The sequence below is a fragment of the Chiloscyllium plagiosum genome, unplaced genomic scaffold (assembly GCF_037043375.1).
Source record: "Chiloscyllium plagiosum isolate Xiang-an unplaced genomic scaffold, Cpla_swu_hap1 HiC_scaffold_27, whole genome shotgun sequence".
In the NCBI taxonomy this organism is placed as follows: domain Eukaryota; kingdom Metazoa; phylum Chordata; class Chondrichthyes; order Orectolobiformes; family Hemiscylliidae; genus Chiloscyllium; species Chiloscyllium plagiosum.
In genome coordinates this window covers 12,074,287-12,094,311 of record NW_028270165.1, presented here as the reverse complement: position 1 = coordinate 12,094,311, position 20,025 = coordinate 12,074,287, and the positions used below count along the sequence as shown (strand labels likewise).

Here is a 20,025-nt window from a genome sequence, read left to right as displayed (position 1 = left end):
TTCTTGTTTTAAACTGCTCATTTCTTTCAGCCTCCAGCATTGTATTTCCACTGCTGTACATCAGAAGGAGTGAATCAGTCACTGTTATCATTAGAAACCTTACGGTTTTCAATACCTCATTGTTTCCTGAGCATTTTAAAGTTTATTGACAGCAGCGGGGTTTAGGCCGTATTCACTGGAAACGATGAAGCAGACAGATAACACACATACGAGAGGGCAGGGTGGGACTTGTCTTTTGATTTGGTGGAAGGTGGGTGGTTCTGCGCACTGTGATCCGGGGCAAACACGACTGCAGTAAATCATTCAATCTCTACAGTGTGGAAGTAGGCCAGTCAACCCCTCTGAAGAGCATGCCATCCCGACCCACGCCCACCAGCTCCCTGCCCTGTCTAGTAGTTTCTGCTGGAGGATGAGACTCAGCCATAAAATTAAGAGGAGTGATTTAAGGTCGAGATGAGGAGGAGCTGTTTTTCCCGGAGAGTAGTTAATCTGTGAAGGGTGAGGGTGGATTGGCCATGCTACATTGCCCCACATGGTCCAGGGATGTGGAGATTAGGGTGGATTCGCCATGTTAAATTACCCATAGTGCCCAGGTATGTGCAGGTGAGGTCTATTCGGGGGGTAAATATCGGGCAGGAGGGGAAGGGGAATGGATGTGGGTGGGTTACCCTTCGGAGGGTCGGTGTGGTCTCATTGGGCCGGGTGACCTGCTTCTACATTGTGCGGATTCTCTGAAGGGAAAGGATTTTTGCAAACTGTGCAGGGCAGTGCGGGCCATCAATCCGGAGCAGGCGCACTGCGGAGCCGCCGTTCGCCCCGCCCCGCCCCTTCCGCTCGTCACGCCCCGTCTCGCAGGCCGTCACTCGACACTTGCTCCTCCCACTGTCCCGGCCTCGCTCCGCCCTCTCTCCTCTTGTCCCCCCTTCTCGCCCCTCCCCTTCCTGTCTCTCCCTCCGCCGCCTCCACCCATCGATGACGTCACAACACGGAAGTGGCTCTGCTCGGTTCAGAGTAAAACCCTTTCACTGGGCAACTCTTCAATCTAAGAGGGAGAAAATCTGTTCACTGGTAGCAAGTGGAGTGAATCCAGGGAGGGCGCAGACTCTGCAAACTCAGGTATGTGTCTGAGTTGCCCGGGTGAGGAGGGACGGAAGCATAAGGTGGGCCTGTTTCCCCAGCCCGCGCCAGAATCTGAGGGGTAACCTTATCGACTTTTATAAAATCAGAAGGAGCATGGATAGGGTAAATAGACATGGTCTTTTCCTTGGGGTGGGGGAGTCCAGAACGAGAGGGTGATTGGTTTAGGGTGAGGGCGGCGGCGTGGAGATTTAAAAGAGACCTAAAGAGGCAACTATTTCACGAGGTTTGGGCGGGTGTGAATGTGTGTACGGAATGACCTGCCAGAGACAGTAGTGGAGGCTGGTACAATTACAGCATTTAAAAGGCATTTGGACGGGTGTATCAATACGAACGGATCAGAGGCCAGGGAACACGTGCTGGCAAATGTGACTAGATTAATTTAGGATATCTGGTCAGCATAGAAGAGTTTGACTGAAGTGCCTGTTTCTGTTTGTGTGTATATGACTCTGGCTTTCCACTAACGTTTGCCACGTCAGTATGTTCAGTTTCTCTCTCTGGTGTTGGTTTTAATACCTTGATGTCTCATTATGCTCCCCTTCCCGGGGACATTAACCATTTCTTGAGGTTGTTCCTCAAGAAGATGCATTGCAGGTTCATCCTGAATTGGCACATTTTATTTTGCTTTCCAAATCAGACCTGCTCACTCTCAGCATTATGCCAATGACGTGAAAGATATTAACTTTCAGGTGGCGTTTCAGAGAGCTAAGTCTTGACGTTTTTGCTTTTCTGCTCCTGTAAGATCCTGAATCAGCACCTTCAGGAGAATTAGTTAAAGTGGAGTGAGAACAGAAGGGGAGACAGAGAATGGGGTGGCATTTTCAATTTTGTGGAATAATAAAAGAAAAGAATGTTCTCCAGAAAGCAGAATCGCTTGTTCTGAATTTCTCCCCTGGACTGACAGTGATGACTTTTATATTCTCTTTTTACAGCGTTTGAAGATCTGAAGACAGAGGTTTCAAAATCAACTGTAACGTCAACTCTCCTGCTCCTCGGATGCTACTTGATGTGCTGTGAATTTTCAAGTGCCGTGCTTTTTGACAGTGACTCTCCAGAGTCAGCAGTCCTCACTTTGGTGTCAATGTCTGACTGTCTCACAATCCATCAGGACCACAACGATTTTTGACTGTGATTCTGTGAGAAGGAGCAAAGCTTTTTGGTTCCTGTTTGAGTACATTTCTAGTATCGGTGGGATTGGATGAGAGACCTACTGTTGCAGTGCACTGAGTGTGGAGCGTGTAACAGCTATACCGCCTGTTAAGAGGAAATCACGGTGCGAAGGGGCTCTACATGCGTTTGTGTGCGGCTGAAGCTTCGGCCATGGAAAAACCTGAGGAATCCTGCCCTGTGGAGAAACCATGGAAGTGTGGTGACTGTGGGAAAGGCTTCTATGTCCCATCTGCCCTGGAAACTCATCTGTGCAGGCCCTTCAGCTGCCCTGAGTGTGGGAAGGGCTTTACCCAGGCCTCTGCTCTGCGGACTCACCAGCGTGTCCACACAGGGGAGAGGCCGTTCCCGTGTCCTGAGTGCGGGATAGCCTTCAGCAATTCCTTCAACCTCCAGACACACAGGCGACTCCACACTGGTGAGAGGCCGTTTTCTTGCTCCGAGTGCAAGAAGGCATTCAGACATTCCTCTGACTTGCTGACCCACTGGCGGGTCCACACGGGGGAGAGGCCCTCCAGCTGCCCCGAGTGTGGGAAGGCCTTCAGCAATTCCTCCCACCTGCTGACTGACCAGCGGGTTCACACAGGGGAGAGGCCGTTCACCTGCCCCAAGTGCGGGAAGAGATTTAGTCAGGTGAGCAACTTGTGCAGGAAGGCCTTCAGCAGTTCCACCACTCTGCTGACCCACCGGCAGATCCATATGGGGGAGAGGCCAATCCCCTGCACAGAGTGCGGGAAGGCCTTCAGTAATTCCTCCATCCTGCTGAGACACCAGAGGGTTCACACAGGAGAGTGGCCCTTCAGCTGCCCTGAGTGCAGGAAGGGGTTCAGCGATTCCTCCAATCTCCAGACCCACCAGCGGATCCACACTGGGGAGAAGCCCTTCGGCTGCACAGAGTGTGGGAAGGCCTTCATCCGCTCCTCCCACCTGCGGAGGCACCAACGAGTTCATGTGCCATCGCAGGATGATTGAAGGAGTAACAACCGAGTGCCATTAGGGACTGGACTATCAACTCAGTTCCTGGGACTCCTGAGTTTGAATCCAGCCGCAGCAGATCATGGAATTGGAATTCGGTCAGAAATCTGGATTTCAGAATCTGATGATGAAACCGTTTTTAGGGTGGGGTGAAATTGCTGAGTGAGGCAATACTTCCTCCAGGTTACGGCTGTACCAAGGATCCAATTACAAAGGACAACTTGGTGATGACCAACAGTAAAGAAAGTGAGGTAGGATAGGGGGTGTGAGAAGTATGCGCGCTTTGACTTTGAGCTGTTTAAAAAGCAGCTACTTTTTCTACACCTTTTTGCTGGGGGGATCTGAAGCTTTAACAAAGTTGGGTCACAATAAAGATTACCTGAACTTACCGCGGGCTCAGACTCTCATTGAAAGCTTTGAGCTCCAAGAGGTTTTTTTGTTTTAAAGCTGTTCATTTCTTTCAACCTCCTGCACTAAGTTTTCAATGTTGTGTATCGGGTGGAGCGGTGAATGGGTAGCTAGTATCATTAGAAATTGTAAATTTTTCAGGAGTGCAGGTACTGTGTTGTTTCATTGGCATTGTAAAGTTTACTGGCAGCACTGGGAGGTATGGGCTGTGTTCACTAGAAACGATGTGGCAGTGCCAGTATTGGACTGGGGTGGATAAAGTTAAAAATCACACAAGACCAGGTTATAATCCAACAGGTTTATTCAGAAGCACGAGCTTTCGGAGTGCCGGTCCTTCCACAGGTAGCTGTGGAGCAGGATCATAAGACACAAATCTTAGAGCAAAATTCATAGTGTCATGCAACTGATGCCTTTTAGAATGGGTTGCAGGTTTCGGTTCATTAATATGTAAATCCAAGAACAACATCTAAGTCCTGTTCTTGAGATGATTTATGGTGTTATATATTTTTTAAAAAGTGACATCTCGGCTCACACAATACATTAAAGTTGTGAGGTTCGAGTCTGTCAGTATCCCAATCTTGAATCAGACTAGTTCTGTTTTTAAAGTAGGAATATATAAAATATTACATGGATTGATTGCCTGTAGATTGTGCGCTTTGTGAGCAAAATTGAAAGTATCTGCAAATATAGTTCTGCCAATACAAATTTACTCCATAGAGTTATGTGTGTGTGTGCATGTGAGTTTGTGTGTGAGAGTGCATGTAAGAGTGTGTGCATGCTTGGTAAAGTGTGAGTGTGATGGAGTATAAGTCTGTAAGTGTGTGAGCATGTTAGGGTGTGCATATATGAGAGAGGTATGAATAAAAGCAAGGGATTGCATTTTACTAAAACGAGGAAGGACAGGACTTGTATAGTTAAAACAGAGACCTGGGAGGGTTCAGATACATAGTTATGCAACCTGCAAAGAACTGGTAGACTGGATGGTTACGAAGGCATTTAGCACCATTGCCACCCAGACCCACCCCCTTACTTCATATTTCTCATAGCTAATCCACCCTACCTTGCATATCCTGAACAATAAGGGTAATTTAGCATGGCCAATCCAGCCTAACCTACACCCTAATCTAAAAACAATACCTTCTCAAGAATGTAATTTAAATGCACAACATTTCTAAGAAAAATGTCCATCTGACTCAACACTGGGACCCAGACAGAATTCACACCTATTGTTAGAAAAGCTGTGCATTTGAATGACTTTCTTGAGAAGGTAATTAAAAACAAATTCTGGAATTAACATGCCAAAGAGCAGAAACCCATTCTAAAAGATTTAATCTAAAATTGTTTAATATGTCACATCTCCATGACACTGGAGTCCTTTGGCTATAAATGCCATGATCATGATCTCATTCTCCACAACCAACCTGATAAAAGAGCGGTGCTCCAAACGTTAGTGTTTCCAAATAAATCTGTTGGTTTTTCACCTGGTGTTGTGAGATTTTTAACTTTGTCCAAGGAAACACATGTTGTAGGACTGGTAACAGTTGTTATTTTGTGATCTGTTCCTCCTGAAATTTCTCCTCTGCGCAGGCACGGGTGAACAGTCTGTTTTTGTGCTTTGTGCGAGATCAGGCTAGCAGCTTTTAAATCCTTTAAAAGAAAACTGTAGGTTAGCAATCGTATTTCGAGAATGGTACTTCCAGCTCTGGTAGTCCTGTTGGGTCACCAGAGAGGGAGGGGGAGAGAAGATGTCACATCTAAAAAGCAAACCGAAAAGTTGTTTTGTTTGTTCCGTCAGTTGAGTTGGTTCTCCACTCCGATGAGACTGGATACTGATTTTAATGGATCAGAATTGAACCCGACAATGGAACACCTTAAATTTCAAGAACGTTGAAAGAGCAAATCACACTGTAACCTTGAAGAGATATGCTTCCATTTCTAACCTTGGGTGATCCAAATGAGACATTGTTACTGATCACTCCATTTCAGAGCGCTGCTCTTTCATCAGGTGGTCGTGGACAGTAAGGTCATGATCACAGAATTTATAGCCAAAGGAGTCCACGGTCATGGAGATGTCCTTCACTAAACAATTTTAGATTAAATCTTTCATATTTTAGAATGGGCTTCTGTTCTTTGGTACATTAATCCCATAACTTGTTTTAAATTACCTTCAAGAATGTCATTTAAATGCAGAGCTTTTCAAACAACAATGTCAGTCTGACTCGATATTGGGACACACAGAATTCACACCTATTGTTAGAAAAGCTCTACGTTTTAATGACATTCTGAAATGACTGATCTTTAACATTGTTTCTGAATATATCAATGTAACTATTCTCATTGTAAGTATGTTCACTTTTTGAAAAGAGCTGCTGAAATCTTTCTGAAACTTGCATTGAAACGTGCGTAGTTAGGCCACAGCCCAAGACAGGCTGTAAAGGATGAATGGCCTAATCCTAGTTTTGTGAAATTGATTCTGACTATGTAGAAATAGAGTCATAGAGTTGTAGAGCACAGAAACAAACCCTTCAGTCCAGACAACCAAATATCCTAAATTAATCTAGTGACCCATTTGCCAGCATTTGGTCCATAGTCCTCTGATTCGTTTTTATTCACGTCTCCAACCAGAAGCATTTTTTTTCTTCTTCAGTTAATTGAAGCTGGAGAAGCCTGAAATAAACTTTTATTCAAGATTTGGCTCCGTGGTGGATTTTCTAAAGCTTTGCTATTGTAGTTTTCAATTTGTCAAAAAAAACTTTCAGTTGTTGTTGTCCAAGGCAGAGTAAATATTCATTTAAGATATAATTGAGAGATATACATTCTTTACAATATTTTTTCCATCATTACAAGTGATTGTCCATCATTTGGTACATTGAGCATCATCTTTTTGTGATTCAACAGATATGATTTGAAGTGAATTCTGCAAGATACTTTTGTATTTTATCTAACTTTGCTTTGTGTTAAAGATTTCCTTTGTGACATTTTAATTAAAATATCTCAATGTATAATAATGAAACAGCTAATTTATTCTGAAATTATTTCAATTAGTTGGTTAATTGCCAAATAATAGTTGCATAACTGTTGTAAATATTGACACCCAGGAAAGCTATTTTGTTTAATATTAGATTAGATTCCTTTAGATTAGATTCCTTTACAGTGTGGAAACAGGCCCTTCGGCCCAACAAGTCCACACTGACCCGCCGAAGCGCAACCCACCCATACCCCTAACCTAACACTACAGGCAATTTAGCATGGCCAATTCACCTGACCTGCACATCTTTGGACTTTGGGAGGAAACCGGAGCACCCGGAGGGAACCCACGCAGACACGGGGAGAACGTGCAAACGCCACATAGTCAGTCGCCTGAGGCGGGAATTGAACCCGGTACTCTGGCGCTGTGAGGCAGCAGTGCTAACCACTGTGCCACCGTGCCGCCTTTGTAAAGATTTTATAACATTGCAAATTTTATTTCATATGAAAATACAGTGTTTTATTAAATGGTTGAAAGTAACTTTGCACTTAATTGCTCCATTTGGGATTAACCAGATTATTTTTATCAAAATCATATTCACAATTTATGGTGAGTGTATTAACAAACAAATGTTGCCATTTACCATTGAATTGCCTCAAACACAATTTGAAATTCTTGAATGAGTTGAATAAGGGGTACACTGTGAATATTTATTGCGCATTTCTGAAATTCTCTGCACTGCCATTGTATTTGGTTAAACAAGATATGTATCCCTCCTTATAACTTTGTATTTCTTTGATATTTCATTTGCTATTGCCCAAATAACTTCATCAAATGCCAAAACATTTTTTAGGCTGTGAATTTTCAGTCTGGTAATGTCATTCAGTTGTGAACAATCCTACTTAAATATTGATGCTCCAATTTATATCTCTCAAAAGGTTATTGTTTGCTCCATAAATTTGTAATGGCTCTTTTGTTGAATTATTTCCCTGCATCCACATATATCTGGAATCATTTTCTGTTCAAGAATTTTGTATTAACTTTTGCCACTTACTGGTGCCATCACCCCTTCAAGATCATTCCAAATCGTAATAACTTGCTTATTTTCTTAAAAATTAAATCTTACCCCCCGCCCCCCAGCCCAAATCCCTTTTCTTATAAAGTGGCTGCACTATTTCGAATGTGGTCACGCTTTCTAAATATTACCATGTACTTTTAATTATGAGATTTCAATGTGTCTTTTTAAATATAAAAATGCCCCTTCAAATGTAGTTATGCCCTTTAAATGTGTTGTGTTCCTCTAAGCGCAATCTTGCCCCTCGTTAATGTATCTTTACCCCTTTAGATATGACTGTCTCTTAAAGCATCATTTCTACTTATAAATAGGGCAACGTCTCTTCGAAATGTAGATTCATTTTGATATGACTGCGACATTTTGCATATTAAGATATCCCTTTGAATGTGCCTACATCCCTTTGAAATGTAATTTTGTCCATTTCAATCTATTTGCAGAAATAGCCCGTTAAATGTCCATGTCCCTTTTAAAATGCAGATTTCCCGCTTCAGGGAGCAGCAGTTGTAGTGCGAGGTGGCTGTTGCTTGGTGACGGTGAGGCTCCCCGGCCCCGCCCATCCCCCCGTGCAGACGTCACGCGGGGGTGAAGGCGGTTGGGAGGAGAAGGGGCGGCCGTTAGGAAAATGGCGCCGTGCGGCCCGGGGCAGACACCCGTCACTGGGCACCGCCGCCTTCCTGGCGCAGCTGCTGTGTCACAGCCACACCGGCCGGCTGTACAGCAGGCAGGAGCCGGTGAGCATTCTGGAGGCGGATGTTCCTCAGTCATTGAAGGGGCAGGACCTGTTGAGAATGGTTAGTGAAGTGTGTGGTGTACTGAGCCTTATTAACATGGATATAGTTTGTAATTTGTCAAAGTATACATTTTATTATTTAGAATGGTAGAGATGTACAGCACGGAAACAGACCGTTCAGTCCAACCAGTCCATGCCAACCAGATATCCTAAATTAATCCGGTCCCATTTGCCAGCACTTGGCTCATGCCTCTAAGCCCTTCCTATATGTCTCACCATCCAGAGACCTTTTAAGTGCTTTAATTGTAGCAGCCTCCACCACTTCCTCGGGCAGCTCATTCCATTCACGCACCACCCTCTGCACGGTAACGTTGCCCCTTAGGTACCCTTTATTATCTTTCGGCTCTCACCCTGAACCTAGGCCCTCTCGTGCAGACCTTCACCCCCTACACAAGGGAAAAGACATAAGAAAGTTGAGCAGCCAGACAAGACGGAAAAGCCACAAAATATCGAGCCAGATGGGGAAAAAAGTTGTTCTACCACCTTTTTTTTCTCCTATTGGCATTTGGACACTTCAAAATCTGTCAATAATACTAGCATCACCACTGAGCATATTGCATACGTTCCTCTGTGTCAACAAGCATTGTGCATGTTCCTTGCTTTGGGTGTCACCCTTGTTCAGGACTGGGGGTGGGTGTTGGGAGAGCTGCAGAACAAGGGTGTGCTGGGAGCAGGGTGGTGAATTGGCGATAGGTGGAGACAAGTAGAGGGTACAAACTGGTTGGTCACTGGGAGGACGGAATCTGGTTGGTGGCAAGGAGGGGTGGGGGTGGGGAAGAGCCTGGGAAGGGATTTGAGGAGTGGGGAAAGAGGTTATTTGAAATTGGAGAACTCAGTGTTGAGTCCTCCAGGCTGTAGGCTGCCCAGGTGGAAGATGTTGTGGTGTTCCTCCAATTTGTGGTTTGGTTTGTTGTGGTAATGGAGGCGGCCTAAGATGGTCATGTCAGAAAGGGAGTGGGAATGGGAATTAAAATGGGTGGTGATTGGGAGGTGCGGTCAGCCTCTGCAGACCCAGCTGTGACGCTCGGCGAACCATTCCCCACGTTTACCCTTTGTCTCCCGAAGACCACAATTGGCAAACACATGGCAAATACAGTACCCTAATGTGAAGTTAGAACCTTTGCGGTGTTAAAAAAAAAGTAGAAAAGAGGTGCATTGTTTAAATGGTAACATATTGGAATATGGAGAAAGTGAGGACAGCAAATGCTGGAGATCAGAGTCGAAAGGTGTGGTGCTGGAAATGCTCAGTCAACATTCGATGAGCAGGAGCGTTGACGTTTCGGGCACGGGCCCTTCATCAGGAATGACGTGTGGATGTACAAAGGGGCCTCAGCATCCTTCTACAACAGTAAATGCCAGTTGTCAGGTGCAGCGAGCAATGCAAGTGGTATATTAGCAAGTGGAAATGAGTTCAGAAGTGGGGATGCCTGCCTGCAGTTAGGGGATCATTGAATATATTCAAGGCTGAGTTCATCTGATTTTTGAACAACAAAGAGGAGGATATTTATGGGGGAAGGTGAGAAAATGGCTTTTAAGACCAGTACAGAACAGTTACAGAGTCATACAGCATAGTAACAGACCCTTCAGTCCAACTAATCCATGCTGACTATGTTCTCAAACTGAACTAGTCATACCTGCCTGTGTTTGGCCCATCTCCCTCTGAACCTTTCCTTTTCATGTACTTATCCAAATGTCTTTTAAATGTTGTTCGTGTACCTGCATCCACCACTGTGTCGGGATGTTCATTCCACACACAAACCACTCTTTAAAAAAATAATGCTGCTCCTCAAGTCTTTTTAAAAATCTTTCTCCTCTCACCTTCAAAGTTTGCTCTCTAATCTTAAAATCCCCACCCGTGGGGAATGACACCCACTATTCACCTCATCTCCCCCCCTCATGATTTATAAATCTCTAAGGTTACCTGTCAACCTCCTGTGCTCCAGTGAGAAAAGTCCCAGCCTATCCACCTAGATGTAGGTAGATTAATATCCAGTTATGTACAGAACTTTGTAGGAAAGTGGGAATTCACTGCACTGTAGGGATGAAACCCTATCCTATCCAGACATTTCTGCTGGTGGATGAGACTAGGCCACATAATGTGGAGGACTGGATTTCGGACAGAGATGAGGAGGAACTATTTTTCCTGGATAGTAGTCAATCTATGGAATTCTCTGCCCGAGGAAGCAGTAGAGACAGCCTCATTAAGTATATTGAAGACACAGTTGGTTAGGTTTTTGCATGGTAGGTTAATTAAGGACAGTTGGGATAATGCAGGGAGGAGGAGCTGAGACAATAGACAGTTTTACCATTATTTTAATGAATGGCGGAGCAGGCTAGATGGGCCAAATGGCCTGCTCCTTCTTCTATTACTATGAAACAATAACCCTGCATTTCCCATGGCTAACCCACCTAACCTGCACATCCCTGGACACTATGGGCAATTTAGCATAGCCAATCCAAATCAAGGTTGGTGAGCAATGTAGTGATGTGGGAAATTAACATCAGAGAATGATAGAAAGGGACAAGGAGAGTAAATATACCAGCAATCAAAACTGGATTCTGAATGATCACAAAAGTGGAAACAAAAAGTGGTGTTTCTGCACTGTAACAAAAGTAAATGAATTGTCTGCACACATTGAAGAGAATAATTATGATCTGAGGCTCCTTACAGAAACATGGCTTCAGGATGACAAGGATTGGATCCTGAATATCGAGGTGGTAGTCAAGTTGGAAGCTAGGTAAAGGTAGAGGGTTGCCATTGCTAATCAAAGCACTGACCACAGGGTAGTCTGGTGTCCGCTCTGATTTCAGGTCCTCATTTCTCTGTCCTCTGATCTCCCTGTTCCCACTGATTAAGATGTCAGTCTGTTCTCAGCTTTACTGGATTTCTGCTGAAGCTTTGACCCCCACCCCCTCTTTGAATATTTTATTGTTCCAGAAGGTGTAAAGTCAGTCAATCAAAGCCCAGTGCACAATCTCCCAGTCTCTCAACTAACCAGAGACAAAAGTGTCATCATAGCAGGGAATCAAACAAGAAAAATGAAACAACATGAGAAATAAATAGGTGCAAGTGCTTAATGTCTGTTCATTAGGAAGCAAACCAGAAATAGGGCTCTCCCAGGATTCTGATTGTGTCCAACTTGAGGATCCTCTCTCCCTTACATCGAACTGTTAGTACCCAGCTATGATTTACAATATTTACACCAGAAATGAAGCATCTTATCAAATAGAGATAGACACGTACAGCATGGAAGTAGACTTTCTCTCTCTCACGCGCGCTTACACACAGAAGTCCATGGGGGTGAATTTTTATTTGCAGATACATCCTATTTTGCTTAAAAATGCACAGTCTGCAGGCAGTCAATACATATAATATTTTGTAAATTTGACTTTGGAAATAGAACCAGTTTGATTCAAGGTTTGAACTCTGACCTCACACATTTAATGCATTGTCTGAGCTGAGATGTCATCTTTTGTTACAAAACCTTAAGTTAAGTTATGTTGAGAAGTGCCTTACAGGAAGTTGTAAATTTACATATTAATGAGGCCTGCAACCCATTTGAAAAGATGAAAGACTTAACAATCCAGGTTTGCTCAATATATATCATTTCAGTGGCAGGACACTGCAATGTTTTTCCATAAATTCTGTCCCTTATGATCTTATTCTTCACAACCACTTGATGAGAGAGTTTCGTGCCGAAAGCCAGTGCTTCCAAATAGCTTGGTGTTATGTGATTTTTAACTTTGTCCAGGTTAGGGTGGATTGGCTATGCTCAAATTACCCATAGTGCCCAGGGATGTCCAGGTTAGGTGCATGAGTCAGGGGTGAATGTAGAGAAATGGGGGTAGGGGAGTTACTTTCTGGAAGGTTGGGTGGACTCGTTGGGTCGAGTAACCTGCTTCCACGCTGTGGGGATTCTCTGGAGAGAAGAGATTTCTGCAAACTATGCAGGGCAGCACAGGTGTCTCCATGTGAGTTTGTGCGTGTGTGTTTTTGCATGCGTGCTTGCTTGGTGAAGTGTGTGTTATGGAGTATCAGCCTATGTGAGGGTGAGTATTGGGGATGTGCGTGTGTCAGAGAGTATGTGCATAAGAGAGGTGTGGATAAAAGCCAGCGGTTGCATTTTGCTAAAACAAGTAAGGGCAAGAGGGTCTGCAGAGGCCACCCATTTTAATTCCTCTTCCCTCTCCCTTTCTGACATGACCAACTTTGGCCTCCTTCATTGCCACAACGATCCAATCCACAAATTGGAGGAACACCTCATCTTCCACCTGGAGTTGTCTAATTTCTCCCCTCCCATCCCCCAACTCCCTTCACGGCCTCTGCCCCTCCCATTCACTCTTCCCTGCCACCAACCAGATTCCTTCCTCCCATCGACCATCAGGTTGGACCCTCGGTCTTCACCAATCCCCACTTCAACACCTTGCTCCCGGCACCCCTTTATCTGCATCTTGTTCTACACCCATCCCCCATCCGGAAGAAACACCTCTCCACCACCTGATGCTGCCTGACTTGCTGTGTTCTTCCAGCCTCCTGACTGTCTATATTGTCAATCAAGACACAGGCCTGGACCAACTGTTCCAGAGTCTGTCCCCTCCCTGGATTCACTCCCTTTCCATTCAGTTGCTGAAAGTCAACAATTGAACCCCAGAATGAAAAATAAATTGAAAAAGTGGGTGAGAAAAGAGAGTATTGTACTCACAGATGTTGGACAGAGGAAGAAAGTTGCAGTCTGGGGTGAAGCTCAATCTTCATTCAGAGAGAGGAGCAGCATCTGTAATCAAATAGAGTCATAGATGTACAGCATAGAAACAGACCCTTCACTCGAACCTGTCCATGCGGAGCAGATATCCTAACCCAATCTAGTCCCACTTACCAGCACCTGGCCCATATCCCTCCAAACGCTTCCTTTTCATAAACCTATCCAGATGCTTTTAAATGTTGCAATTGTACGAGTGTCCACCACTTCCTCTGGCAGCTTACTCCTTAAATGCACCACACTCTGCGTGGAAAAGTTGCCTCTCAGAATTCTTATATCTTTCCCCTCTCACTGAAAACCTATGTCTCTAGATCCCCCCCCTCCCCCCCGCCACTGACTCCAGGGAAACGACCTTGTCTATTTATCCTATCCTTGCTCTTCATAATTTTATAAACCTCTATAAGCCTCTGACCCTCCAGATAAAATATCCCTGGCCTACTCAGCCTTTCCTTGTAGCTGAAACCCTCCAACTCTGGCAACAGCCTTGTAAATCTTTTCTGATCCTTTTCAAAGTTTCACAACATCTTTCCGATAGAAAGGAGACAAGAGGTGGATGCAGCATTCCAAATGTGGCTTAACCAATGTCCTGCACAGCCACAACGTGACCTCCCATACTCAATGCTGTGACCAATAATGGAAAGCATACCAAACACTGCCTTCACTATTCTGTCTACCCGAGACTCCATTTTCAATGAAGTATGAACCAGCACTTCAAGATCTCTTTATTCTGCAACACTCCCCTGTCAGTCCTGTCTGGATTGCTTGACCAAAATGTATTTCTCTAAATTAAACTCCATCTCCCATTGGCCTATCTGATCAATTCTAATTTATAGTGAACTCTTTTTCTTTCATTCCACAGAAGCTGAAAGTCTCCATTCCTTCATACTCTCCCTTGATGCTGCCTGACCTGTTGTGCTTTTACAACACCACACTCTCGACTCTGATCTTCAGCATCTGCAGTAGTCATTTCTCCAACATTTCCAGAGTCTGCCCCTCGCCCCCCAGATTCACTCTCTTCCGTTTCAGTTGCTGCAAGTCAACAACTGAGGCCCTGAATGAAAAATAAATGGAAAACGAGGGTGAGAAAAGAGTGCCATACTCACAGTTGTTGGACAAAGGAAGGAAGTTAGTCTGGGGTGAACCTCAATCTTCATTTAGAGAGAGAGGAACAGCAGCAGCTTCAGAAGGACATGGTCCACCTTCCACATTCAGACAGTAGGGGTGCTCTGATTGCCAGGAGGATAAGTTTCCTTCCAATCCGCCAATGCTCTCCTTTGGTCCATGAAGGTCGCGAGCCGTTTCCGGGGACAGCGATGAGCATGCAGTTTTTGCTGACACTGGCTAACCCGCACAGACCTTGCTGACACCGAGGAGCATGTGCAGTATGCTCTGCAGATGCTGCTGTTACTGACAGATTTTAAGTGGTCAAATGCCAATAGGGAAAAAAAAAGAGTAGAGCCACAATTGTGTTCTCCTGTAGCTTGACGTAACCGTACATGCTCGTCGCTATTTTTGCTATTTGTCTTACCGACACCACTCATGATTTTCTAAGTCTCAATAAGGTCACCCCTCAACCTCCTGCACTCCACTGAAAAAAGTCCCAGTCTCTCCTTATAACTCAATCCCTCCAGTCCTGGCAACATCCTGTAAAATGTTTTCCAAACCCCCTCCAATAGTATTCTTCCTATTACAGGGTGACCAGAACTGTACTCAGTACTCAAAGTGGCTTCACCAACATCCTGGACATCCTCAACATGATGTCCCAACTCCCATCTTAACGGTGTGAACAATGAAGGCAATGCTGCTAAATGCCTTCTTAACCATCCTGTGTCCCAGCAATGCACCTTTCAAGAACAATGTACCTGAAAGCCACCATGTCTCTCTGTTCTACAACACGACCCAGTGCCCTACCATTACCTGTACAAGTCCTGCCCTTGTTTTAGCAAAATGCAACCCCTCGCTTTTATACACAACTCTGTCATAAACATGCTGTCTCTCAGACACACACACATATGCACCACTCACCCCAACCAAAATACTCACCCTCTTACAGACTTATACTCCAATCACACTCACACTTTACCAAGCATGCACACATGCAAACACACACACTCACACACAGATAATAGTCTATGGGGTGAATGTGCATTTGCAGATACATTCAATTTTCCTCAAAAAGTGCACAATCTGCAGGCAGTTAATCCATGTAATATTTTATAAATTCCTACTTTGGAAATCGAACCAGTCTGATTCAAACAAGAGTGGGATACAGACAGACTTGAACCTCACACCTTTCATGCATTATATGAGCTGAGATGTCTCCTATTTTTATAAAACCTTTATAAAACATTTGAGAATGGGGACTTAAAAGTAGTTCTGGGGTTTACATATGAATGAACTGAAACCTGCAACCCATTCTAAAAGATGAAAGACTTACTATCATTCTAGGTTTGTTCAATATATCCCATCAGTTGCATGACACTGTGATCTTTTGCTATAAATTGTGTCTTATGATCCTGTTCTACAGCTACCCGATGAAGAGCAGCGCTCTGAAAGCTAGTGCTTCCAAATAAACCTATTGGACTATAACTGGTGTTGTGTTTTTAACTTTGTCTACCCCAGTCCAACACTGGCTCCTCCACATCATTTCTAGTGGAGACAGCCCATACCTCCCGGTGCTGTCTGTAAACATTACGATGCTGATGAAATGACGCAGTAACCGCACTCCTGAAAAATTTACAATTTCAATGATATTAGCTAGTCATTCACTGCTCCATCTGATACATGACATTGGAAACTTAGTGCAGGAGGCTGAAAGAAATGAGCAGCTTTAACACAAAAACCTCTTGGAGGTCAAAGCTTTCAAATGTACCATTCAAAATCAGAGACAATTACACAGAGTGGTGAACTTAGCCCAGACAATCACAAAGGTCAACCTCCCATCTATATCATCCATCTATCAGGCCCACTGTCAAGGAAAGGCCGCCAGCATTCTCAAAGACCTATCACAGCCGGGCAATGTTTTTCTTCAACCTCTACCGTTGGGGTGGATAGTACAGAAACCTGATCACATACACCAGCCGGTTTTGAAATAGTTCCTACCACACTGTCGTTAGAATACTGAATGGACTCTCAAACTCTTAACATTCACCTGGACCTGTGTTTTTGTTTTTGCAGCTGTTTATTTATTATTTACATATCTTTGCTACTTAACTCTGTGATCTGCCTGTACTGCTCACAAGACAAAGCCTTTCACTGTATCGCGGCGCACGTGACAATAAATCAATTCAATGAGAGTCTGAGCCCTTCAGTAAATTCAGGTAACCTTTACTGCGACCTAACTTTGTTACAACTGCAGATCCCCCCCCAGCAAAAAGGTGTTGAGAATGTAGCTTTTTCTTTTCAACAGCTCAAGGCCCAAGTGCTCACACTCCTCCCACCCCCCACTTTCTTTACTATTGGTCAGCACCAAGCTGTCCCTTTGTAATTGGATCCTTGGTACAGCCTTAACCTGTATTGCCTCACTCAGCAATTTCAACCCACACCCTCTATCCAAGTACATTGCTCCCCACTCATTTGCTGGGGGTGGCAGTGTAGAGTCAACCACACTGCTATGGGTCTGGAGTCACGCAAAGGCCAGACCGGGTAAAGGATGCAGCTGGTTTTCAGTATCAGTGGGACTGGATGAGAGACCCTACTGTTACAGCGCACTGAGTGTGGAGTCTAAAACAGATATACGGGCCTGGAAAGAGGAATTCACAGCAGGGAGGGCCTGTACACAATTTTGTGTGCAGCCGAAGCTTTAGCCATGAAGAAACCCGAGGAATCCCGCCCTGTGGTGAAACCGTGGAAGTGTGGCAACTGCGGGAAAGGCTTCTGTTTCCCGTCTGTGTTGGAGACTCATCGGCGCAGTCACACCGGGGAGAGGCCGTTCTCCTGCCCTGACTGAGTGAATCCTTTCCCACAATGGCAGTTTCCTTCCCTAAAAAGGACATGAGTGAATCAGATGGGGGTTTTCTCCAGCTCCCCCCACCCATGAAAACAGTTTCATCATTAGATTCTGAACCCAGATTTCTGACCAAATTCCAATTCCGCCATCTGACTCAGCGGGATTCGAACCCGGGAGTCTCCGGAACTGGGTTGATAATCCAGTCAATAACGGTACTCTGTCATCACTCCTTCAATCCCCTTGCAATGGCACATGAACTCTCTGGTGCCTCCGCAGGTGGGAGGAGCGGGTGAAGCCCTTCCCACAGTGAGAGCAGTTGAACGGCCTCTCCCTGGTGTGGACCCACCGGTGTCTCAGCAGGTTGGAGGAATCGCTGAAGGCCTTCCCACACTCGGGGCAACTGAAGGTTCTCTCCCCAGTGTGGACCTGCTTGTGTTTCAGCCTGTCTGAGGAATGGCTGAAGGCCTTCCCGCACTTGGTGCAGGGGAAGGGCCTCTCCCCTGTGTGGACCCGCTGGTGGGTCAGTAGGTTGGAAGCCCAGATAAAGCCCTTCCTACACATGGGGCAACTGAAGGGCCTCTCCCGTGTGGACCCACTGGTGCCTCAGCAGGGCAGAGGCCTGGGTAAAGCCCTTTCTGCACGCGGGGCAGGTGAACGGCCTCTCCCCCGTGTGGACCCGCTGGTGGGTCAGTAGGTTGGAGGAATTGACGAAGCCCTTCTCACACTCAGGGCAGGAGAACGGCCTCTCCCCAGTGTGACTGCGCCGATGAGTCTCCAACACAGACAGGAAACAGAAGCCTTTCCCGCAGTTGCCACACTTCCACGGTTTCTCCACAGGGCAGAATTCCTCGGGTTTCTTCATGGCTAAAGCTTCAGCTGCACACAAAATTGTGTACAGGCCCTTCCTGCTGTGAATTCCACTTTCCAGGCCCGTATATCTGTTTCAGGCTGAACACTCAGTGCGCTGCAACAGTAGGGTCTCTCATCCAGTCCCACTGATACTGAAAACGCACTCAAGCAGGAACCAAAAGCTTTGCTCATTCTCATAGATCCATAGTTGAAAATTGTTGCGGTCTCAATGGATTGAATGACTGTCAGACATTGATATCAAAGTGAGGATTGCAGACACTGGATAGTCAGAGTCGGAAAGTGCGGCACTGGCAAAACACAGCAGGTCAGGCAGCATCTGCGGAGCAGCAAAGTCTGTTTCGGGCATAAGCCCTTCATCTGCTGATGTTGAAACTTCCGTCTTCAGATCTTCAAATATTCTGTTAAAAGAGATTACAAAAGTCGTCACTGTTAGTCCAGGGTAGAAATTCAGAACAAGGAATTTTACTTGCCGTTGAACATTCTTTTCTTTTGTTATTTCATAAATTTGAAAGCACCATCCCACTCTCTCTCCCCTTCTGTTCTCACTCTGCTCTAACTAATTCTCCTGAAGGTGCTGATTCAGTATCTTATAGGGGCAGAAAAGCAAAAACGTCAGGACTGACATCACTGAAATTTGGATAACTCCACCTGAAAGTTAATATCTTTCACAACAACATTGGGATATTGCTGAGAATGAGCAGGTCTGATTCTGGGGAGTAAAACAAGTGTAAATTCAGGTTGAACTTGCAATACAGCTTCTTGAGAAAAAAACAGACACGAAATGGTTAACATCCCAGGAGGTGGGAGTGGAATGAGATATTAAGGCTTTGACACCGACACCAGAGAAAGACTGAACATACAGACGTGGCAAATATCTAGTGGATAGCCAGAATTAAAGATATACAGCACAGAAACTCTCAGTCCAACTTGTCCACGCCAACCAGATATCCCAAATTAATATCACCCCGTTTGCTGGCACCTGGCTTCTATTCCTCTATACCCTTCCAATTCATATACCCATCCAGATGCCTTTTAAATGCTGTAATTGTACCAGCCTCCACCACTTTCTCTGGTAGCTCATTCGTTGCAAGCACCACCCTCTGAATGAAAAAGATGCCCAAGGTCCCTTTTAAATCTGCACCCCCATCCCACAGCCCTCACCCTGAACCTGTTACCCTCTAGCTCTGGACTCTCCCATCCCAAGGAAAAGGCCTTGTCTATTTACCCTATCCATGCCTCTCATGATTTTATAAACGTCTATAAGGTCACCTCTCAGCCTCCGGCGCGCAAGGGGGAATAGCCCCAGTCTATTTGGCCTCTCGCTATCACTCAAACCTCCTGGCTACATCATTGTAAATCTTTTCTGAACCCTTTCCAGCTTCACAACATCTTTCCAATAGGAGGGAGACCCGAATTGCACACAATCTCCCAAAAATTGCAATGGTTCTGTTGGCTAATGGCAATTTAATTCCAAAATGTTAATTCCTTCATGAGAAGGGAATAATTGGCAATGTAGCTGTGAGAGGTCCCTTGCGGAAGAGTGAAGAACTGAGTGAGAATTTTCCATTACGTTGGAGAGCAACAGAGTTGATACTGAGACTGGGGACTTAAATCTAAAGCAAGGAAATTACAGGCACAAAAAGGCTGCAACAAACGAGGGCACATTATTGAAAGAAATGACAAACATTTAGATAGCACCTGGAGCAACTGCAATAGTTGTTCCATCCTGTCTGAAAAATAAAACAAAAGGTGGCCCAGCCACAGCGAACAAAGAATATTATGAACAGGACTGGATCCAAAGAAGTGGCATACAAATTAGCTAACAAAAAGCAGCTAGTCTGAAGACTGGGAGCAGTTCAGGTTTCAACAAAAGGATTGATTAAAAGGGGAAAATGGGGTATGTGAAGGGGGGAAAGAAAAGGATTG

General features: G+C 45.0%; 1 protein-coding gene and 1 long non-coding RNA gene across 2 annotated transcripts; one reads left to right on the top strand and one right to left on the bottom strand.

The window, feature by feature from the left end:
- The first annotated feature begins 1,025 nt into the window (after positions 1-1,025).
- Positions 1,026-3,637, top strand: LOC148143125 (uncharacterized). Its single transcript, XM_087974052.1, has 2 exons — positions 1,026-1,116; positions 2,070-3,637. Exon 2 carries the CDS (start codon positions 2,428-2,430, stop codon positions 3,274-3,276), a length of 849 nt encoding a protein of 282 aa, XP_087830178.1. The 5' UTR covers positions 1,026-1,116; positions 2,070-2,427; the 3' UTR covers positions 3,277-3,637.
- A 140-nt stretch (positions 3,638-3,777) lies between these two features.
- On the bottom strand, positions 3,778-18,685 carry LOC148143124 (uncharacterized). The gene is made up of 3 exons (XR_015751120.1): positions 18,570-18,685; positions 13,224-13,295; positions 3,778-5,334 (listed from the first exon to the last, which is right to left on the bottom strand). It is a non-coding gene; the product is annotated as an uncharacterized LOC148143124 (long non-coding RNA).
- Positions 18,686-20,025: the final 1,340 nt, after the last annotated feature.